This window comes from Prionailurus viverrinus, chromosome B4 (assembly GCF_022837055.1).
Source record: "Prionailurus viverrinus isolate Anna chromosome B4, UM_Priviv_1.0, whole genome shotgun sequence".
Lineage (NCBI taxonomy): Eukaryota > Metazoa > Chordata > Mammalia > Carnivora > Felidae > Prionailurus > Prionailurus viverrinus.
Window position 1 is genome coordinate 67948028 of NC_062567.1, and position 25191 is coordinate 67973218.

At 37.8% G+C, this 25191-nt stretch overlaps 1 protein-coding gene across 1 annotated transcript in view; it reads right to left on the bottom strand.

The window, feature by feature from the left end:
• ADAMTS20 (ADAM metallopeptidase with thrombospondin type 1 motif 20) overlaps positions 1-25191 on the bottom strand; it is a 177520-nt gene that overhangs the window by 82972 nt on the left and 69357 nt on the right. Inside the window, exons 11-19 of the mRNA XM_047867224.1 lie at positions 24042-24146; positions 17351-17496; positions 15873-16054; positions 15634-15774; positions 13408-13521; positions 10836-10931; positions 6572-6738; positions 6294-6423; positions 659-785 (exon numbers count right to left, since the gene is read on the bottom strand). Coding sequence (XP_047723180.1) covers positions 659-785; positions 6294-6423; positions 6572-6738; positions 10836-10931; positions 13408-13521; positions 15634-15774; positions 15873-16054; positions 17351-17496; positions 24042-24146 — 1208 coding nt within the window. The remainder of the gene's footprint in view (positions 1-658; positions 786-6293; positions 6424-6571; positions 6739-10835; positions 10932-13407; positions 13522-15633; positions 15775-15872; positions 16055-17350; positions 17497-24041; positions 24147-25191) is intronic.

Sequence of the window (25191 nt, forward strand, 5' to 3'; positions counted from 1 at the left end):
TGAGATTTCTTCAAGCAGTTCTTTCCACTATGTCTTTAAACAACATATACAAAAATTACCATTCTTGCTGAACAAGAGGTTTTGGCCACCCCTGAATCTTAATGGTCACTCGCTAAATGGGGTTGTTCTTAGCTTTACGGTAAGACCAATACGCCCCTCTCCCGCAAAAGACAGGAAATTTAGAAGTGGAAACTCCCCTGCCCCATGATCTAGGATCACATTTCTTAATGTTTAATGGACAAAATATTGGGAAGATTGAGGAACCAATCTACTAATTCTTTAATCCTCAAACTTCAAAAGTTTATTGGCGCATGAGTTCACCATCATTCTACAAAATTTATTGTTTCAGATCTTCAAACCACGGATTTTAAGATTAGAGTTTACTTATAAATTTGTTTCCATTTCCTAGATAGAAGTTTGAGGTATCCATCAAATACTATGAATAAACTGCCAAGTTTCACTTGCCAAGTTTCACAGTAAGTTATGAAGCCTGTAATTTTGTATTAGCTGGAACAAAGGATAGACATTAACATACATGGCCATTCAAGTAGGCACTGCACTAGATGCTTTAGATGCTTTACGTCTTAGTTCACTTATGGATATTAACCTGGTTACTTTACACATACACCGATTATATTACACATTTTTTTTTTTTTACCTTAGTTCACAGTCTGTATTGCACCTTTCAGTCACAAACAATGGAAGTGGTAAGTGGTCACATCTCTGATCAGAAACCACCATATGATCACTCTTCCGAACGCAGGCAATTTTTCTTCTATGAAGACCTGGGCCATTGTCAAAAGAAAATTAGAAATCAAAGGAAAAATTCTCTCAAGCAGATGTTGTAGGATTATTTAATTCTGCTAATAGCCTAAAGGATTTAGCTAAGAAAGCAAAAAAAAAAAAAAATCCAACAGGATAGACTAGATTTTAGTCAGGAATGACTTTCTAGAGTAAGCAAGCTGAACCCTGGAAGACTGAAAGTTTGCTTAAAGAGACTTAAGGAGGGCAGGCCACATGTGGAGGAGAAAGAAATGCATTAGAGATGGCTGGAGTGGTTGTTAGTGGAGAAATGAGTGGTCAGGGTTGGCAATGATGCTACGTAGTGCATTGCTGTCCCCCATTATTTGCTTTCCTTTTCCCTAGAAGAAAATCGTACATCTCCACTTGCTACAATGTTACAACTGCCTTTGGGAGGAATATACTTCCTTGTTCATGGACACTGGCTTATGCCAACCAACTGCAAAAGTCTGTGACCTTTCCACTTGTAAGCAGAAGTGGTAAAAAGCCATAATATGTTTCTGCCCAGCTCACTTTCCCTTTTCTGTCTCTAAAACAGCCTTCCCCAGGTGGGGTGATCTTTCAGCCTGGAATCATGAATGAAAAGACATGGACAATAAAAAGACCACTGGTTGCCAAGTTTGAGGGGGCATGGAGGGATTTTTAGGGCACTTCAAGTATTCTTCATGATACTGTAATAGTGGCTACACACCATTAAAAATTTGTCCGAACCCATAATATGCACAACACAGAGTGAACCCTAATGTAAACTATGGACTTTAAGTATGCACCAATTGTAACAAATGTGCCACATTAATTCAAGATGTTTATAGATGAACTGCAGGGAGGGAGGAGGTGAAAATTTGTGAATTTTCTATACTTTCTGCTCAATTTTTCTATAAACCCAAAACTGCCCTAAAAAGGTGGTCTTAAGTTAAAAATGACATGGATGTAGATACCAAGCTAAGAAGAGTCATAGCCAATTAGCAGCTAAAACACAGCATGAGCAAGAAATAAACTTTTGGTTTTCAAAGCCATTGGATTTGCTGGTTCGTTGTATGCAGTATAACCACAGAAAAAGCAAACTAAGAGGAGATATAATGGGTCCGAGTAGACAGAACTTTACACTTTCTGCAATGTGGAGACAGGAAGACTTTCAGCAGTGACACGATCAAGTTTCTGTTTCATCAAAGTTCAACTGTATGCTTCCCGTTAGCTAAACATGAACACGCATGTTTATCTTTGTTCCTTCCTAAATACCATCTGAAATAACCATGAGGAATTTTGAAAAGGCGCTAACCTAAAAGAACAAAAAGATTAAAAAAAGAAACACAGTAGGCAAGAAAAGCAAATTTTAAATATGAAAAGTAGATGGATACAACTAACAGAGCCAAGAAAGCTGAAACTTAAGCCTATGGAGGGGACAAATGAATAAAGAAACTAACCATTCATGCCAAAGAATAAGAGAAAATCCCAGGAATTGAAAACACTAAGTTCCTCTGAAGAGGTGAATGTGTGAGGGGTAGGCCTGAAAAAAATGGAGAACTGATTGAAAAGTATTTACAAAGAACAGTTAGACCCCCTACCCTTCTAGTTAAGAGTGGCACTGTCCAATAAAAACAGAATGTGAGCCACGTGTGTGATTTCACATTTTCTAGTAGTCACGTTAAATAAAGTAAAAAGACATAGGCGAAATGAAAATTTATGTTTAGCCTCAAGTATCTAAAATATCATTTTATGAATATGAAAACTACAATATATTTTACAGCTTTTTCATACTGAGTTCTCAAAATCCATTGGCATTTCACACTTATACCACATTTCAATGGGTGAGCTACATTTGGCTGGTGGCTACCCTATTGGGTAGCAAAGCTCTAGAGAGGTGAACTTAAGGACACAGACATAGCTTAGGGAAGTTGGTGAAGCACTGTGCCCACAAAGGGGGAATTAAGTAAAAGTCTCCCTAGTGAATGAGGAGAACCAGGCCTACTGGAATCTTTCTTTCCATTTCCCTCCAGCATCGAGCCAAATTTATGGTTCCACAGTCTCCCTGCTGACCATTTGAAGATGAAAAGATTCCTCTCTTGAGAGGCTCTTTAGCCCCCCAAAAATCAACTGACAATGACATGTGGGGCTTCTCCCCAATGACACATGAAAGGGTCATTTTGTGATCCATTACTCTATAATGAGGTCTTACTTGACTTGTCTGACCAACACTGAACTTGTAGCATTTTAGCCTTAAATATCAACAGCAAAGTATCAGCAGACATTTCAGGAAATCCACTAACACAAAAGAGACCAAAATAAAAACAAAGACTAAAATGAAACAGGTCAGAGAGAAAATTTAAAGACTATGATTAATATGGTCAGAGACACAGATATGACACATTTATGATACAAAATCAAGAGGTTATGAGCAAAAACATTAACCACGTAAATTCAGATCAGTCGAGGAGGTCGAATGTCCAAAATATACACATTTAAGAAAAGTGGAGGAGAAAATTTAATGTGAGGAAATTATCAAAGAAATTATGCAGTAAAATTTCTCAAGTCAAAGAATCCATTTCCAAATGTGAATGCCATCCTAATGACCTAGGAAAATAGATGAAAAAAAACACCAACATCAAGGCCAATTGTCCCGAAATTTCGTACCACTAGAATTAGAGAGGAGCCACAAAACTACCACAGTGGAAAGTGTCACATAGAAACACAGGCAATCAGAAAAGATGACTGTCAAAATTCTAAAGGACAATCATCTAGCTTACAATTTATCCCAAACTACTGATCAAATGTGAAAGTAGAATAATGCTACTTTCAGATAAGAAAAGTCTCGAAACAAAAACAAAGCAAAAACAAAAACAAAAAAACACCATAACACCACACCACCACCACAACAAAAAACAACTACCTCTGTTTCTCAAGAATATCCTGAGGAATATGTTCCACCAGTGGGGAAGTAAAAGAATTCCTGGGATTTAGAAAACCAGGAATCCAACACAAAGTAAAAGAGAATCCCAGAAAAATAATGAAGCAGAGGTTCAAGAGGGTAGCCATGTATCAGGACTAAAAGCAACACAACCAAATTAGAGCAAAAGAGGGCCACAATAACAGATGAAAAAGCACAGGAAAATTGAAACGGACAGATTAAGTAATGTACTTGAAAATACGAAGATGAAATTTATAGCTCTCACAAAGTCTGGGAACGGAGGACATTCCATACACAGAAGACTGAAGGAATTTCATTTTAGACAAACTAAAAAGTTACACATAAAGAGGGAATATCATCATAGTATACTATGTGGCAAATCAACTAATAGCTTTTCCCCTCTAGCACAAAATTATTTAAGAGACCGCTGTGCAGTTCAGACTCCCAAACCATTTCATCAGGTCTTGTGGAACCTTCCATTTGGAGCTTGCTGTTCTTTACTTGGTATGTCCCTCCCCCCGACCCCGCCATTTTAGAAGGTTCCTTCACTCACCTGATGTTTGTCCTTGTTCCTAGCTCCCCATATCTACTGCCACAGCCCAGCATGCCTAGTGGGTGCTGCAATGCCGTTCCCCGCTTCCCAAATCTCCATTCCCTTCTGTAAGGCAAATCTAGGGTCCCTCTGTCAAAATCAATGTCTCCTCCTGTGTTACTATTGTTCCTCCTTCCAGTGTTTATCCCAGTCAGTCTTGTACCATCTACAGCAGCCTCCCTCCAGAGATGCTGTCCTGACAAAAACATCTGTTCCCATGCAAGCATTCTGAGTACCACTATCCCAGCATCACAGGACCAAGTCTGTGATTTTTTTCTGAAGAGGACACCACCATTTCCTCGGTACCTTGAGGTCAGTTTGTTAGTGTGTCCCTCACATTCCCATCACCTCTATGGCTACTGCCTCTGGCAACCCACCTTATTTCAGCTCATTTCCATATGGTTCTAAGAACCCCCCTCCTCTGAATTACTGCTCCCCTAAATTCTCAAACCTTTTCTCTAGGCCCCGTGAGAACTACTTTCCAGTGCATCAAATTTCCCTGCACCTTCAGGCTGAATCTCCTCACAGCCTGCTCCACCTTTCCTGTGGCTCTCTGTGCATACCTGTCACATTACATTCACCACTGTAAGCCAAGAAAATCTACTCGTGCTGGTTTCATCCACCAGAAGGTAAAACTTGAATGCAGGACTGGGGTCTTACTTTGAAACAAAGTAGTCCCTCAAATTTAACTGATTTTTAAAGTATTACACCATTAAGTATACACGATTACAGATTTCCCAAAGACCCCACTCTTCATTTTCTTTCCCTACTGTAAATGCCCCTGGCTTTTCCATTTCAAACTATTCCTCTTTCAGGGATTCATGCCATCAGTACAAAATATATTTCCCTGTGTTCATGGAAGGAAGACAGAGGAACGGAAGAATGTCAGACCCCTAACAATGGAAGGAGACAGGTTATTAGGAGAGTGTATGGAGGGGAGTGGAGGAGAGGGAAACCATATACAATACTACCCCTCATCTGTGGTTTTGTTCTCTGTACTTTCAGTCACCTGCAGTCAACTGTGGTCCAGAAGATAATCCACCTCCTAATGTACCTTGGCAAGCGTCAGTATAGCCTAATGCTGTCGCAAAGCCTACAGCATTCACCTCACTTCCATCTCATCACAAAAGCATTTTATCACCTCACATCACCACAAGGAGGGGGAATACAGTACAATAAAGTTTGCAACAACATTCACAGAACTTTTAAGTACAGGTAACCCTTGATCAATATAGGCTTGAACTGTATGGCTCTCTTCACTTATTTTTTTTTTTTTGATAAATACACTACCGTAACATAAATGTATTTTCTGTTATGATTTTAACATTCTTTCCTTCAGCTTACTTTATTGTGAAACTACAGCATATAATACATGCAACATACAAAATACATGTTAATCAACTGCTTGTTATCAGTAAAGCTTCCAGTGAAGAGTAACCTATTAGTTAAAATTAGTAGTCAAGGGTTATATATCAATTTTTAACTGCGTGGGTGTTGGTACTCCTAATTCCTGTGTTAAGGGTAAAATGTATATTGTTGTAATTGTTCAATTTTATTACCAGTTAGTGTTAATCTCTTACTGTGCCTAATTTATAGAATAACCTTTATCATAGGTATGTATGTATAGGAAAAAAAAACATAGCACCTAAGAGGTTAGATACCATCCTCAGTTTCAAGCATCTAGTGGAGGTCTTTTGGAATGTATCCTCCATCAATAAGGGGGGATGAATGTACAAGTTAGAGAAATTTCTTGTGACAGAGAAAGAATGAAAAAATGCAGTAAGAGAAAATGCCTGAAAAGGTAGAGATAGAGAAGGCTGTTAAGTGTAAGAATGAGTGGGGAGAAAAGTCAGAGATAAAAGAAACCTTTGTGTGTCTTTGTGATGGTGTATGTGTGTGTGTAGACAGTTGGAGAATTCCAGAGGCAGAGAGCCCCCAAAGTATCCCAAGTTATATCAGCATACACACACTTCTGCCTCTTTAATTCCAGGGTACCTTGACACATCTTGGTACAGTCTTGCCATGGTCCATGCGGATCCCAAGCAAACAGGTCGCTCTTCTCTTCCACAGGGATATTGAAGGAATATCGTACATCAGGGTTGTATAAATTACCCACACACAAAACCTCAAAAATACACAGGAGCATATAATTAATTCATAAAAATATATTCTTGAAAGACATCATTATTATATTTAATAAACGCAAAGCCCTTAACCATCAACTTACTAACAGGATTAAAACTAAGTCTTATTAAGGACCCCTGAGAATTTACCTGCAGAACAATTTCTTCCTCCAGCCGATCAGTACTATTAATTCTTTCAATTGAGCTGTTTGAACCACTGTATTCAAAAATAGCTCCTTGTATGTTGATTTCTTTTTTTGACATACTTACAACAAAATTCCCGTTTAAAAGAAAATTCCCCTGAGTGTCAGATAATGCTGTAAAAGAATAGCACCCATGAAATAGAAAAACAGTACAGTCAACAGCACAATATTTAAACTTTAAAATTCAAGTTCTTTTCTGATATTAATGTAAATTAATTTATAAAACAAATTTTATTTTACTGTAATATGTTATCTAATCCATACTTAGGGAAAAACTATAGCCTATCAGTTTAGGATATTAAATTCACCCTGAGAAGATCATCTTTCATGAGTCCTGCAGTTTTAGAGGGGACATACAGGAAGAGGGAAAACAGAAATCATAGACCCAGAAGACACATCAGCTCAATCAGTTTTGATCATGGATGGTGAGGCAAGAAAGAACATCTAGACTGCGGCAGTGTTCCATTTATACTTGTCTTGGAAAAAATATACAAAGCTATAAAATTCTAGGAGTCTATATTCTAAAAGGCCATCCAATGGCCATACTATTCTCTGTATAAATGTCTGGATCTTTTTCATGGAGAGGCACTATGGCTGACACACGTACATGACTGCTTTCCAGAATACTCCTATCTCCCCTTCTGTTCATGCCCCGTGTTCTCATTCCCATTGAGGTGTTAATATAAGCATATCAAATACGTGTATGTGTATATTTATCCACTATATATTTGTATATACATAAAGTAGTATAGTATATACTCACAATTAGTTATTTTTAAAATCTTTTTTATTTTTTATTTTTATTTTTTTTTTATGAAATTTATTGACAAATTGGTTTCCATACAACACCCAGTGCTCATCCCAAAAGGTGCCCTCCTCAATACCCATCACCCACCCTCTCCTCCCTCCCACTCCCCATCAACCCTCAGTTTGTTCTCAGTTTTTAAGTCTCTTACGCTTTGGCTCTCTCCCACTCTAACCTCCTTTTTTTTTTTTTTTTCCTTCCCCTCCCCCATGGGTTCCTGTTAAGTTTCTCAGGATCCACATAAGAGTGAAACCATATGGTATCTGTCTTTCTCTGTATGGCTTATTTCACTTAGCATCACACTCTCCAGTTCCATCCACGTTGCTACAAAAGGCCATATTTCATTTTTTCTCATTGCCACGTAATATTCCATTGTGTATATAAACCACAATTTCTTTATCCATTCATCAGTTGATGGACATTTAGGCTCTTTCCATAATTTGGCTATTGTTGAGAGTGCTGCTATGAACATTGGGGTACAAGTGGCCCTATGCATCAGTGCTCCTGTATCCCTTGGATAAATTCCTAGCAGTGCTATTGCTGGGTCATAGGGTAGGTCTATTTTTAATTTTCTGAGAAACCTCCACACTGCTTTCCAGAGCGGCTGCACCAATTTGCATTCCCACCAACAGTGCAAGAGGGTTCCCGTTTCTTCACATCCTCTCCAGCATCTATAGTCTCCTGATTTGTTCATTTTGGCCACTCTGACTGGCGTGAGGTGATACCTGAGTGTGGTTTTGATTTGTATTTCCCTGATAAGGAGCGACGCTGAACATCTTTTCATGTGCCTGTTGGCCATCCGGATGTCTTCTTTAGAGAAGTGTCTATTCGTGTTTTCTGCCCATTTTTTCACTGGGTTATTTGTTTTTTGGGTGTGGAGTTTGGTGAGCTCTTTATAGATTATTTTTAAAATCTAAACTGGCCTGGTGTCCACAGTAGTAGGGTAGTAAGATGAACCAAATTTGGCCTGAGAACAATGGGTTTATATTCATATGGTTCTATGTGATCTTGGACAAACCAGTTGCTTAGTTTCCTAACTGCACCAGGAATATTAATTCCTGCTTCACAGTCTTTTGAATCAGGATCAAATATAGAAAATGTTTGTAGAAACATGTAAGTTGTAAAGCACTGTGTTTTTTAATTTTCAAGAGGATGTCTAATATTTCAAGTGTTATGCTAATAAAAACTCCGTACTAATCAAGCACTATTTTGCTTCCTTTACTTATATACTTTTCAGTAGAACAATAAGCTTTCCAGAAAACATCTGTGTGGCCCTCCAGAGAACCTCACCCAAAGCACACAAGTTACCAAGGGCTAGACTTCTTAATGAATACAACACCCCTGGACAAAGCAATCTTGAAGGGATTATTGCCAAATAAATTTGGACTATAGTCCATAGTATGACTACAATGACTGTCTTCATATTTTCCTGAGTCCAATGAAAAACCAGTAAAGCTCTAGACATAGCCTCTAAAATGAAAATTCCTCTAATGAGTTTGTACTTCATCCAAAGTGGATAGGTCCATTTACAGAACCGTCAGTCATATTATAATTAAGGGAAATAAAACTTACTGCGAAAAAAAAAAAACATATACATTTTACTACTTTTGGTTACCAAAGCTGATTTTATAAATATGCTTCCAAATCCCTTCTAATAATTTCACCTATTTGCTCAAGTTAGACTTTGACAGTCCCATTAGTACCTCTCTTATAAAGTATATTGATACCTTATTGGTAAACATTTCTAGTTTTTAAACTTAGGCAGAACCTGTTGTCCATTCCTAGGAAGATACAAATATCTACATTTGGAACCTAAGAGCAGCATATTAAAAAATCTACAGTATGGTTGCATATATATCTATGTACATGCACCTAGGTACTATTTTTGGCAAAGGAAAAGAAATGCAACAAAATGAAAAAGCTAAATATCAAAATATTTAGGTTTGGTTTTCTTTGAAAAATTTTGTTTGCATTTTTTACAAAGGGGAAATCGATTGAACATAAAATTAACCATTTTATATATATTTTTTTACATTTTTTTTTTTCAAAGACAGGGTGAGACAGAGTGCAAGTGGAGGAGGGGCAGAGAGAGAAGGAGACACAGAATCTGAAGCAGGCTCCAGGCTCTGAGCAAGAGCTCAGCACAGAGCCCGATGCGGGGCTTGAACCCATGAACCGTGAGATCATGACCCCAGCCGAAGTCGGACACTTAACCAACTGAGCCACCCAAGCGTCTCTAAAATTAACCATTTTAAATTGAGCAATTCAATGGCATTATATTCACAATGTTATACAACTACCACCTCTAATTGTAAAATTTTTTCATTAACTCAAAAGGAAAATCTGCATCCATGAAGCACTTGTTCCCTTTGCATTTACTTTATAATGTCAATTTAAGTCCTGAGATAAGCTCTTCATTATAGATTCAGATTCCTACTTATAAGCAGTGATAACTTGGGCCAGTATTTCACATTATTGTGAAACAGATACTTTCGGTATCAGCTCTATACCATCCCTTAATTCCAGCGTGGTGAGTTGGGGTAAGTCAATATTAAGGTATCTCCCAGACAGAAGGTAAAGGATTTGTAAAGCATTCTTTTCTTTGGGCCTAAGCGAACTTCTTTAAAGCCAAAAGCTAATTTCCAAAAATAAACAACAAAGTTTATACCCTGGAAGTAGTTGAAGGACAACATACTGTGACTATATTAACATTTAAAAGTCTGAAATCAATTCTCAGTCTTGCTTTAAGAGAAGTTTTTTTTTTTCAAGTCTCTAAGTACTTTTGATACGTGGTTAAAACATTCAATGAAACTCTTTAAAGAACATTTAACCCCAAAGAAGTCTATAATTTTAGATAAAAAGATTTTATATTCTAAATCTAACAGAAAACACTGTTGTGTAGAAATATCCTGAATTTGGAATCTTTATATTCTAAATATACATGCAACTTTAACTGAATATAACCTTTGGTTATATAACACACTCTTATGGGGATAAAGCAAATTTTTCAGAATTTTGTTCAGTGTCTGTAACAGTAAGATCTAGGAGGCCTTATGGTGGCTCAGTCAAGTTAGTGTTTGACTCTTGATTTCAGCACAGGTCATGATCCTCATATTGTAGGATGGAGCGCCACTTTGGGTTTTGTGCCGAGCATGGCACCCGCTTATGACGGTCTCTTTCCCTTTGCCTCTCTCCCCCATTTGTGTGCGCACTCTAAAAAAGAAGATCTAGCATATAACTCAAGAGGAAAACATTCAGGGAGTCAGATGACTTGAGCCGAGTATGAACTGAAATGCCTGTTTGCTCAAGGGGCTCTTCTTGCCTTCCAAGAATTCACATCAACCGCAGACCTCCATGAAATTGCACACAAATCACATATTGGCTGCTGTTTACTAGAAATGTTTACCAAGGTAATTGTCATCTTCTGGTTTTCCAGAATAGCTGTGCTGAAGAATATCAATGTTTGTTGCTCCTGCGGGAATCTTGACAACAACATTATAACCTGCAATATAATTTTATGCGTGTTAATTTTCACAAGCTGATGGCCCAGAGGCTATTACTGAATGACTGAAAAATCTGAATAGTATAGTCAGACTTAATTTCATCTTCAAAAAATGATACAGTGTTTATTCTTTTTGAATTTTTTTTTGTAGAAAACCACAAATTACTAAGGATTGAGAAAACATTGTTGTGTAGAAATATCCTGAATTTGGAATCTTAAAGTACACTTCCTAATTTTTCTTCTAAAATTCTGAATGTAGAATGAGAATGGAAATTAGGATTCTAGTTCTTGAGATATTTAGAACACATTCATTTTTATTTTTATTTTATTTTTTTTTTCAACGTTTATTTATTTTTGGGACAGAGAGAGACAGAGCATGAGCAGTGAGGGGCAGAGAGAGAGGGAGACACAGAATCAGAAACAGGCTCCAGGCTCTGAGCCATCAGCCCAGAGCCTGACGCGGGGCTCGAACTCACGGACCGTGAGATCGTGACCTGGCTGAAGTCGGACGCTTAACCGACTGCGCCACCCAGGCGCCCCAGAACACATTCATTTTTAAATTTGATGAATACTTTTGGATTTTCTATTTTCTAATGGGAAAAAAAATCGGGGTGTCAAATGCTATTCAAAAATCTGGAAGAGATGAAAATAGTTGCTCATTGCTCTATGTTTACACAGAGATTCAGTGAACAGCAAAATAAAGTTAATAACATTTTTTAAGCATTTAGTTTCTACTGTAAGCAGGAATTTCTGTAGCTACCTCCAAAATGTTACATTATTCTTAAAAGTCCACTAATACGTTATCATGGCAGAAGTAAAACGTTTATTTTTTTTTTCAACGTTTATTTATTTTTGGGACAGAGAGAGACAGAGCATGAACAGGGGAGGGGCAGAGAGAGAGGGAGACACAGAATCGGAAGCAGGCTCCAGGCTCTAAGCCGTCAGCCCAGAGCCTGACGGGGGGCTTGAACTCCCGGACCGCGAGATCGTGACCTGGCTGAAGTCGGACGCTTAACCGACTGTGCCACCCAGGCGCCCCTTATAACGTTTATTTTAAGGAAATTAAAATATTTCTACTCTATGAGACCAAATTTAACAATACTGGCACTGCTCAAAAGATGAGGAAATGGTGTATATTAAGAAGTGTTTTCCCTACACCATAAACATTGCTACTACATAGTTTTCCAAATACTCTCGGGTTTAGAGTGAGCCATTAATTTTGCTCTAGTGACTATTATAAGTGGTTCCTTCTCCTTATTAGTTTTTCTTTCTATTTAATACATGCATAAAAACTTGTGATTTTTCTCATATACTAACTTTGTTAAATATGGAACAAAATTAGGAAGTCTTAAGAGATTAAATTTGGGGCATCTATCTGAGTGGCTCAGTTCGTTTAGTGTTTGACTCTTGGTTTTGGCTCAGGTCATGATTTCACAGTTCAGGAGTTCGAGCCCAGCATCAGGCTCCCACTGGCAGTGCAAAGCCTGCATGGGATTCTCTCTCCCCTCTCTCTGCCCCTGCCCCACATGTGCTTGCACATGCTCTCTCTCAAAATGAATAAAAGATAAAAATCAAAGATTAAGTTTGTAGCCCTGATAGATTACCTTGCATGTTTTTAGAGCACCTTTATCTATTTCCCTTTAGGGGTTCAGATTTTAAAAATAAAGTGATAAATGGTCTGAAACTACATACACTGCATGCATATTGGTTTTAAGCCAACAGACTACCAGAAACATTTTTAATTAATTTTTTCACTATAAAATATTCCTACTACCACCACTACTCAGGTCTTTGCAGTTATTGTTTTTCAACAAAGCAATTTCTAGGTATTGCAAATGTGAAAGACAAAGGCTACCACCAGGGGGCAGAAATGTGACAAAGGCTACAACTGTACAAATGAATTTAACATCTTTTTCCATCTGCAAACTGATTAATTCATAATACAATTTTGGCAAGGCTATATATTTGATCCTAATGTGGTACATGTGGTTTTCTACAAAAAAAAAAAAAAATGTTTTTCAGTGGATACAGACCAAACTGATAAATGTGCCATTTTTAACTGGATCAAATGTGTGTGGCTCCTATAAAATAATGGATCTTAACCACAAAAATAATGTCAAATCTAGTGATTGAGATTCATAAGCATCACCCGAGTGTAAAATGTACTATACTTTTCATACGGATAAAAACAAAGTGTTGGTTTTAAATTATACTGCTTTAATTGAAGCAATTCATACTAACTTAACTGTTTGAACACAATTTAAGGCTGATAAACTGTAAAAAATCCATTTTTCATTTTGCAAAGAAAATTCTACAGAACTACATTTGCTACCATAAAAAGGAAAAGATTGTCCTAGCAAAGTCTCAGAATAGAAAATATGATATATTCTCCTACTAATTTTAAAGAAAAGTGAAATTGATTATATTCCATTTTTACACCACATATGAGGGAAAATTAGAAAAATACATAGCTTACCATAATGAGCACTGTTGAAGACACCTGCCATTGTCCGGCATGAAGAATTATCCCCACCACACACTCCACATTTGTCTCTCCTGGCCTTGGAGTTTAACACATGATCACAGCCAGCTTGCTTCAAAATAACCATTACAACCAAGATTATAAAAATGACTCATTATAAGCATGATGCCTTACAAACTTTTCACAAGTACTCTTTCAATTAATAGGTGATTCGATACAATAGGATTTTTCAGAGGATCTATTGATTTTGTTATACATCAATATTTTCACACACCTTTTCACATGGTTGAAAAAAAAGGTTCAAAGGGTCATCCACATACCTCCTGCATCAAATCACACGGGATGGCATTTAAAAAGGCAGATCCCAAATTTTCTGAATTAAAAATCCTCGGAGGTAAAAACTAGGAATCTGTGTTGTAACAAACATGGACAATAATTCTTATGTCCACCATCCATTTAAGCCACTTTATAAAGAAATTAATTCAAAGAAACAAAAAAAATCTGATTTAAGGAGCACATTTAAAATAACTTCAACAGGATGTTTTTTGTGATTTTTTTTTAACTCAAAATCTTAGAACTCTGGGAATAGAGTACATTTGAAAATTTACTTCTCCAAAATTAATAAACAGAAAAATAAGTTTATGTAAAGAATGTGTTTATGTAAAGAATGAGTGATTTGATAAAGGTGAGAGTGAATGGTTTGATCCAGGGGTTAAGAACAAGCACAGTTCTTGATGCAGATACTGTCTTCTGCAGACACTGCAACAACTCTTTGTTCTTTAGAATACTCCTAAAATTTAATGATCAAAAAAAATTTCATGAGGTTACTCAAATTTATACAGAGTATTTCCCAAATTTTGACCAGATATTTTCTGAAAGTAATCTGCATCTATAAGTTCAGATAATCATTGTTTTTCCATTATATAGGACTTCCTGCTAATTTAGATAAAACCTATTTCTCAGGCCACAGAGTACCCCTTTTCTAGCCTCCAGGTTATTTTTTCCTTTTCTTTGAACATCTCATCAGACCTTTGGGTGCAAAGCATTTTATCATCCAGGTAACTGGTAGGTAATAGATGTTTGGCTAACAGAAAATTAGTCCTCTCAAGTTCTGCCTTAACCCAAGGAATGAGTTCATATTACATTTGTAGTCTTTAGACCAAATTCATTATCCTAATTCTCAAACCCACTGTTTTTTAAGATCACCATCTGTAATGTATGTGCTTTAATTCAGGGTCTCATCTGCTTCTCACCCAGAATCCTAACCAGCTGACCTATCTCCAATCCTCTCCTAAACCATTGGATTATGAAGATTCTAACATGCAGATAGATCAAATCACATCTCTCACTCAACTCCAAATTCTTTCCAGGGACCTTCAGGACTTCAGACAAGAAGTGCATGTAATAGCCAATCCCTATGTCCAACCCTTACTTCCTCACCTTTACTACAACCTACTCATTCTCAATTAGCTCAAGCCTCACACCCTCCACAAGGGTTCTCTGAATCACTTACACCCTTTTCTCACACAACATCCCTTCCTCAAGATCCCTGAATGCCTGTTGGATGCATGTGGGAAGTGAAGGACAAGGATGAAAAGAGGGAGGGGGGAGTATCATCAACTAACCAATGGGGGAGGGGTCACCAGAGAGGGTCTCATTTCAAGTAGCAAAAAGGACTTTACAACCCTGTGTCCTAATATTTTCTATCTTTTGAAGAAGCCGATCTCATGCCTCATCTTGATTTCGCATACCTCAAGCAAAACAAAATCAGCAAACTTTTCAAAGAAATTTTTTTTTAACATGTATTCATTTTTGAGAGACACAGAGAGAGAGGGAGTACAACCCGAGGAAAGGCAGAAGGAGGAGAGACAGAATCCAAAGCAGGCTCCAGGCTCTGAGCTGTCAGCACAGAGCCTGACGCAGGGCTTGAACTTACCAACCACGAGATCATGACCTGAGCTGAAGTCGGACACTTAACCTACTAAGCCACCCAGGCACCCCTTAGCAAGCTTATCTTAATGTTTTGTGAGTCACTCTGGATGACAGAGAATTCCTTAGTCATAGTCTCTTGAGCATATTCCTAAAGATAGGGTGATATCACTAAAAGGGCACTGCACTGGAATTCATGAGAATTCCAGAATTGTGCTCTGATGCTACAGAAGTAATATTTGGTTACAGAAAAAGAAAAATATTCTCAAAGTCATTTTCAATATAAGTTACCTACCCGACACAGGCCTTGAACACAGATGTCATTAGTTTCAGTTCCACAAGGAGTACCATCGGCAACCCTATCCCTCAACTGGTAGAAGTTTGTGGTTCCAGCAACCCGACAATAGAGTTTACAGCGATCTTTTATGGCAACTGTAAGAAAAAGTCAAATTTTTGGTGTACAATAATACAGCTGTGTGTTCCTAGGTCTCAAGAAATTTTTACATCAAAAAAATATTCTAACTACTTACTCCCACTGTATTTTGGAAGCCACCTCACATTAGGGGAAAGACCATTGATGTTGAAATGTTTACCATCAAAATCAGAGCACTGCTTCTCTCGAAAGTCTTGCTTGCCTTTTGGACATGAATCAGTATTACATGATCGAAATTTCATCCTGCGGCCCACACAGTACTTTCCTCCGTTTCTTGGCCTAGTCAAATTCATTACATTTTAAAGCACATCAGTACAATATTCTTTCTGCCATTTACTTCTCAAACTGTTCCATTCTGTTCCGGGATCTGGAAAGCTAATTATGTCCCACTAACACTTCCTGTATAACAGAAGTATATTACATGGTTTTCAAGCAATTGTATGGCTAATGAACTGTAAAGACATTCATCTTAAGATGGACACTGTGGTCTGGAGGGCAGCAATGATAGCTTATTCATGACTTAACTCACAAGGAACTAATTGATGGGAATTTGGTTTAAAATTTCAGAATAGGGTTTGTTCATTTGGGGGGTGAAAAACAAACATAGTGAACCAAAGATAATCAAGATTATACCATGTTAAAGAAATATCCAGGCATCATTGTTTTGTATATACTACTTATCGCTCACTTCCACGAGTTTCATGCTATCTATATCCATCCATCTCTATTTCAACTTACACTGGAAAATAAAAATTTGTTTTGTCAGCATTTTTTAAATATGAAAACTTCCAGCATGATTTAGCTATTCTGGAATTCCAATGATCGAAGTCATTTCAGAGTATTGTCATCTTTGCATCAAAAATTCTTTATTGCTTACCAATTTATCATAACAACAGACACAGTACTTAAAAATCTTTATGGAATCTCTATGTTCTTTTAAAGATTTTGAGGAGGGGGAACATATGCTTCAGTACTTATTTGAGCTAAAGACACTGATGCATCTATGAGAAGCAGAGAAAGAAAATATGACATGTCAAATTATACAAAAGAGTAACAACTGGTCATGAAGGTACAGATTTTATCCAGAAGAGTCAACACACAGTTTAAAGGAGCCAGGATTTCAATGGAAACAAAGTATTAAAATGCCCTTATATTACTGTCATTTCATTTTTACAACTATTCCTCAAATGTAATCTAAATCAGAAAAAAGCTCTTAAATTCATATTCTAAAAGATTAAGCTGGTTAATATATATATTTATATAATATATAAATATTTATATATATTATATATATAATACATATAATTATATATATTAGTTATATATATCATTAATTTTAAATAGTTATTAAATAATTATATGTATATTATTATTAAAATAAATAATATATATATATTTTTTAAAGGTTTGAGTCTACCAAGATATAAGGTAATAGGGCTCAAAGTATTCCAGAAGTTTTCTAAATCTCAGAAACTTACAGACGGACCTCCTCCAGTATAGAAGTGAATGAAACTGATGTTTACTTTCTGGTGCCTTGAGATAATCTTAATTTACAGTGACATAAAAAAGACATACTCGGGGCGATTACAGAGCCTGCTTGTGCTTTTGATTCCACCTCCACATGTTCTTGAACAAGAGCTGTAAGGTCCCCATGGTCCCCATTCACCATCTACAGGACGTGTTTCCATTTCTTTGTTTACACATAGCCCGTGGTGGCAATGCTTAAACAAACAAAAAAATACACAAAGAAATGATTCGTACATACCCAATTGCAGTATCACAGTAATTTAAATACCATAAATATCAGTGGAGAAAATGCACACAACTTAAAGATATTGATTCAGAAATGGGATTACATTTGACACTCAAATATTTTCTGAATATCTGCTGAGTAAGATCTGTAGAATGCAAAAAGAAGGAAATTTCCCTTGCCTTTAAAATGTTGAGTTTCACTGGGGGAGGGAATACTTGTATGGGGAAAACACAGTAAGATGAAAACTTTAAAGAAGTGACTATTAATACAATATAGATCTATGCTTCTGGTTTTTTATGCAAAGATAACGTATCACTCTCCCACTTTTTTTAGCGGTTTACTTCATCTCATCCAAAGCCTCAATGATCACTTTCTTACTTTCAACAAGAAAATGGAAATGTACACGAGAAGCTGCTCACTATCTACTATTCCTTTTATCCACCTAAGGGCACCTGTGCTCAGTCCTCAACCTTCCCACCGGTTAGGGTACATGAAAAATCCATGATCCTAGTCAAAGTCAATCCCTCTGTGCACTTGATCTCAATTACTCTCATGGCTCCAAACATCACTCCAACAATTCTCCCCTCTCTTCTACAGCATCATTGTTCCAGTCTCTAATATATAAAAACTAACCAAGGGTGCCTGGGTGGCTCTGTCAGTTGAGCGACCCACTTAAACTCAGATCATAATTTCATGGTGCGTGAGTTTGAGCCCCGCCGCAGGATTGTGGCTGTCCGCCCAGAGCAAGTTTCTGTCCCCCTTTCTCTGCCCCTCTCCCACTTGTGCTCTCTCTCAAAAACAAAAACAAAAAAAAGCTAACCAAAAAGTGGTCCATGCACTGATGCCAGTCTGTGAACTAGTCACTGCAAGGAGTAGAGAAATTGAAAATAAATACTGAATTTAGAAACATTTATAGGATTTGGGCAGTAATTTCATGTTTATCAATGTTAAAAGTGGGCTTATATTGGGGCACCTGGGTGGCTCAGTCAGTTAAGCAAAGGACTCCTGATTTCAGCTTGGGTCATGATCTCTCTCATGGTTGGTAAGATCAAGACCCACACGGGGCTCTGTGCTGACAGCATGGAGCCTGCTTGGGATTCCCCATCTCCCTCTCTGCCCCTTCCCTGCTCATGCTAGCATTTTCTCAAAAGTAAACATCAAAATGGCTTATATTTGTTTTCGTTGTGGTACAATACCCAACACAAAATCACCATCTTAACCATTTTAAGTGTGTAATTCAGTAGCATTAAAATGCATTCATATTGTTGTGCAACCATCACTGCCATCCATCCACAGAGCTCTTCATCTTCCCAAACTGAAACTCTGTAACTCTTGAAACACTAACTCCCCATTCGCTCTCCCCTCCCCCGCCCAGTCCCGGGCAACCACCATTCTACTTTCTGTTTCCATGAATTTGGCTACTCTATATATCTCATATAATTAAAATCATGCATCACTTGTCTTTCTGTGACCAGCTTATTTCACTTAGCATAAGGTCCTCAAAGTTCACCCACATTGTAGCATGTGTCATAACTTCCTTTTAAGGCTGAATAGTATTCCATTGTATGTGTATATAACATTGTTTTTTCATTCATCCATTGATGGCCACTTGGGTTACACTTCCACGTCTTGGCTATATAGAATAAATGCTGATGGCCACAGGCCTGTACAGAGATCTCAAGGCTGTTTGTAGTTCTTTAGCATATATGCCCAGAGTGGTATTGCTGGATCAGACGATTCTATTTTTCTTTTTTTTTTAATTTTTTAATGTCTATTTTTTTTAATGTCTATTTTTGAGAGAGAGAGAGAGAGAAAGAGAGAGAGAGAGAGAGAGAGAGAGAGAAAGCAAGAGAGGGGCAGAGAGCAAGGGAGACACAGAATCTGAAGCAGGTTCCAGGTTCTGAGCCATCAGCACAGAGCCCAATGAGGGGCTCAAACCCACAAACCATGAGATCATGACCTGAGCTAAAGTTGGACACTTAACTGACTGAGCCACCCAGGCATCTCTGTATTTTTAATTTGAAGATCTGCCACACTCTTTTCCATAGAATTGGCTTACATTTTGAAGGTTTTTGTCATTTTGAATGTTTTTTTTCTAATCATTTCCATCATTTTGTACAAGTATCGATTTAAATTATCAGAAATTTTAAAAAAGACTGGTCCTTTACTAGAGCTAATTGGAGAAGTACTCCATTAGTTCATTCTCATTAATATACAAACATACATAATTACCCTCTTTAACAGAATTTTCCTTAGATCTCACTTTCCTCACCAGCTACTGTCTTGTTTCTCCTTGAAAAAGCCATCCATGACCATGGTCTCTCACTGCCTCTGCTCTCACAGCCCCACCCTCCATGAAGCAGCTCATGTGGACATCACCCAATGGCCAGTTCTCAGTCTCTGTCTTACTTGATTTAGCAGTATCATTTTTCCCCCTTCTTGGTTTCTAGGTCTCCACTTAATGCTGAACTTTTTGGGCTCACATTACCTTTATGCTTCCCTATCAACAACGATCACTCCTAGCTCAGATCCTTCTCCTCAACTCCAGGCTTGTGTATATAGCTGTTTACACATCTTCACTTTAACGTCTTACATTTCACACATCACACCAAAATTCAACTGCCAACCCCTTAAAATCTGCTGATACGATCTAAGTTGATCAGCCAAAAACAGTCAACCTCTTCTTTACAGTTCACATTTAATGTGTTAGCAAATGTTCTAGTTCCTTCAAAAGCAAATTGACTTTTAAGTATCAACCTAGTGCTCCCAGCTCTGGTGTAAGCCACCGTCATCTCTCATCTCTATCACTGCCATACCTCTCCAAGTAGATCTCCTCTGTTTCCAACTCTTGCTCTCTAGAGTTTAGTCTCAACAGCAATCATAATGATCCTTTTCAACTTACTTTAAAAATTAGCTCAAATCAGGTGACTTCTCTGCTCAAATCCATCTTTTTCATTCTGAATAAATGCAAAGTTCTCACAATGGCCGACAGGGACCTACAAAATACTCCTCCAGTTACTTCCTATACACCACCCTTCACCCCAGCCACAATGTCCCTTCCTTACTCTTCCTTGAACCACTCCAATACTGCAGATTTAGGAGTTTAGCTGTTCTTTGCCTGGAGCTCAGTTCCCCACAATATTCTCCATAGCTAACTCCCTCATTTTAAGATAGCTCATTAGTCAACTTTCCATAAAATTTGCTTTGACCACTACATTTTAAATTGCAGTCAGCCCTCTCCCACTACGAATGTAAGCTTCATGAAGGCAGCCATCTTTTCTTTTTTGTTTGCTGATGTATCCTGAGCACCTAGAATAGTGCCTGACACATAGTGGGTCCTTGATAAATCTTTGTTGAATGAATGAATCCTATAACCAAGCTTATTAATTAGCAGGAAAAAAGCTTTGTGCCCTCCATTAAGATCATTCGAAATGATAAAGCCATTAAAAGTGAAAAAAAAATGGGGCGCCTGGGTGGCGCAGTCGGTTAAGTGTCCGACTTCAGCCAGGTCACGATCTCGCGGTCCGTGAGTTCGAGACCCACGTCGGGCTCTGGGCTGATGGCTCAGAGCCTGGAGCCTGTTTCCGATTCTGTGTCTCCCTCTCTCTCTGCCCCTCCCCCGCTCTGTCTCTCTCTGTCCCAAAAATAAATAAACGTTGAAAAAAAAAAAAAAAGTGAAAAAAAAATCTCTGAATAGAATGTACTATGTTCTTATAAATTTGGGGAACATCTTCCAGAAACGTTTCAAATAATCCTTTAGCACTATTTCTGAAAAATCCAAGAAAAAGAATGTTGTATTGTTCACCATGTTAAAAAAAAAAAAAAAGTCAAGTCATTGTCAGGTGACTTCCACTATATGTTTATGCTAATAGTTTTACTACCACAAGTATTTAAAAGATAGTCTTATATGAAAGATAGTCACAAGATAAAGGGACTAAAAGAATATTGAAGCAAAAGATAGGACATTTAGAATTTCCTTGAAAAAAGGCCCATTTATTATTGAATGTGGCTAATGCAAAGAGGCTCACTCTCTTCAATAAATGATAAAAGGGATTTTATATCGACATGATACACATGTTACCCCAAATGCATTTCTGCTTTTAATCTATACAAGTTTTAAAGTAGTTCCCAGTGTCTCAACACATTTACCTTGAATTCCAACAAATCCAGGCCCTTTACACTACACCCCATATTTGAACAGCTAAGTAGTACATGAAAACATGCTCAAGATGGAGAATAATCAGGATAATACAAATTAAAAACATAATAGTATTCCATTTTTCACCTAAAGTGTGTAAAATTTTGTTACAAGATTAACAAGATCATCAATTGGCAAGACATGCAGCACAACTGGAACTTTCATACATCACTCGCGAGAGTCTCAAGTACCCATTTTCGAAGATGGTTTGGCAGTTCCCTATGAAGTTACATACATGCACCTCCCCTATGACCCAGCAGTTTCTAGATATTTGTTTACTTCAGAGAGATGCAAGCACATGCCCACAAGACTGGTATGAGGATGCTCATAGCAGCTTTATTCATAACGACCAAAACCTGGAAGTGACCCAATTGTCTATCAGAAGAATGTATAAAAAAATTATGGTGCATTTATACAGCTGATTTACACTGCAGCATAAAGGAATGAAGTATCAATACACACAACATGGATGAAACTCCAACATCTTGAATAAAAAAAGCTTGACCCCTTTTCCCTCTGCCCACAGAAAGGGTGTGTGTATGCGCGTGCATGTACATACACTATATAGTTCGATTTACATTAAAATCAGGAAGTATGTTCTCTCTCTGGAAAGAGGGAAACTCTACAGAGGCTAGACAACTTTATTTTTTTTTTAATTTTTTTTCAACGTTTTTATTTATTTTTGGGACAGAGAGAGACAGAGCATGAATGGGGGAGGGGCAGAGAGAGAGGGAGACACAGAATCAGAAACAGGCTCCAGGCTCTGAGCCATCAGCCCAGAGCCTGACGCGGGGCTCAAACTCCCGGACCGCGAGATCATGACCTGGCTGAAGTCGGACGCTTAACTGACTGCACCACCCAGGCGCCCCGAGGCTAGACAACTTTAGAGTGATGCAAATGTTCTCATCTGGATTGGGATATTGCCTAAGTGTCCATCTATATTTGTTAAGACTTACCAAATTGAACATTTGATATCTGTGCATTTTACTCCTATATCTCAATTTTTTATCATGCTAATGCATTGACCGGATTTAGACTACTCAGTTATAAATGGCATATGTGATGCATGTAAATATATCCATCACTATGTTAGCCACATGCCATCAAGCCTGAAGTTTCACGGCATAAACTTTAAAGTTTGCTAAGGCACTTAAGGCCCAACCAGATTTGAATCTGGGGACTACCTTGGAGCAAGTCTTCTAATGAGCTAACAGCTGTTTCTAATTCAGACTACAACAAGGTTTTGTTTTTTTTTTTCCTCCGCTCATCCTTAGATAATCAGTAACTCTCCCAAATGCCACTCTCGTCTCCCCCAAAAGCCAATTACCAGTACTGGTCACAAAAAGTGAGAAAAATAAAGTCTTTCATATTTTTGGTCTTCAAAATAACAATTTTAAATAAAGATAAAATTTTAAAGTTCAGTTCTAGCTCCGATCGACAAACTGAAGAAGTCCACTAGAATTTTGGTCCCAAGGTAATCTGAGTGCTAAACCATTTCAGAGGACTTCAGCTACTGCAAAAATTGCTCAAGTCCCAATAAAACTCTGTAATGCAGGCAACATTCACAGAGAACACGTGCCTTTTGACAGAAGGCAAGGAGAAGGGCAATGGCTGGTGCAAACATTTCCATGAAGCAAAGAGCTGGTAAAGCAAAAGATCAGCTAGTGACCCGGTCCTTCAGTTTCTACTTGTGCCCAATGTGAAGTTAACAAAAGCGGCAGCACTAGCCAACCCCATTGCCAAGAAAGCGTTCATTTTGTGCTGAGGTAGCTCAGAGGAGGCGTCAACAGACTCAAGCTTATTCGGCTCAGGCGGCACTGGCTACACCAAGGCCAATGGAACTTGCCTTCATCCTGAAGCACCAAGTACCACCTGACTTCATCCTCACATTGATATTTGGTTATCAGGGTAAACCCTGTCTCTCAGCATCATGTTTGCAGATTTAAATTAGTTCATGCCTGATGTTATATGTTTAGGGATATGAGGTATTTGAAGACCTCATATCTTTATTTACAACCAATAAATATCCAAAGAAGCCACTTAAAACTTTCCATTATACCTGGTTGAATTTTATAGGAGAAAATGCAAACAATGGTAACATCCCTCAATTTGGGGAAATTGCTGATCTATTAGGATCTTTATGTCTATACTCATTGTTAATAAGACTAATATACTTAGGTAACTATCTGTTCACATGGCAACATTGATTCACTAGCAGAGCAAAAGTTGACCAATCATGAAGAGCGCTGAAACGCAGAGCAATCACTTCCTTGGATAGTCTCTTGATACAAGACTCACCCTTCCAGGAAACCTACCATCCCAGGACCACAGTTTGTTCCATCTGCAAGGGGCATGTGCTGAGTGCGACAACCCTTGTGAACTCCTTCTGCACTCGTACACCAGAGACGTCTGCATTGCTTCTGCAAGGTAACAAAAAGCAGACAAGAGTAAAATAACACTACAACCACCAGATCAATTCAGTGTAAACCATCAGTTTATACATTGATCTTACAGATTTCATGGTTTCAAGGTCAGAGCTGGAAATAATCAAGCCAAAAAAAAATTCACTAAGTTCTAATCATTGATTTGCCTCTGAACACATAAAATGGCAACATTCAGTTTTTAAGAACTTTTGGATTTTCATCATACACTGAACAATGGGAGAGAGAAATTAGAGTGGAAATATTCAAAATTATGGGGGACATTTGTCGCTTTGCAAGACATTTTTCTAAAGGACTTTTTGTTGTTAAATGTTATTCACAAAGAGTTTCCAAAAGCCTCTTTTGATACGATAGAATGTATGAATAATGTGCATAGAAATACTGTATAATGTATACTGGTTTCCTACTTTGTGAATAGAATGCATACTTTCAAGTTGAACAAAGGGCTCTCAAGTTTTCCTAAGAAACAAAAATCCAGAGGTTCACAGGAGCTATACCCAAGATAATTCCCTTTTTCTGAATTTAAATTCAATGTTTATTTAGTGGGTAGGTCAGGTAGAAAAGAAATGGATCTCCAAAAATTATGTTAAATCTCCCCTCCTCAATATGGATATTTAAAAGCTTAACTTTTTTTTTGCGGGGGGGGGGGGGGGAAATGCAAGCTGGTGCAGCCACTCTGGAAAACAGTATGGAGGTTCCTCAAAAAACTAAAAATAGAACTACCCTAGGACCCAGCAATTGCACTACTTGGCATTTATCCACGGGATACAGGTGTGCTGTTTCGAAGGGACACATGCCCCTCATGTTTATAGCAGTACTATTAACAATAGCCAAAATAGCCAAAGTATGGAAAGAGCCCAAATATCCATCAATGGATGAATGGATAAAGAAGGTGAGACCCATAAATATGGAGAACTGAGGGTTACTGGAGGGGTTGTGGGAGGGGGGATGGGCTAAATGGGTCAGGGGCACTAAGGAATCTATTCCCGAAATCGTTGTTGCACTATATGCTAACTAATGTGGA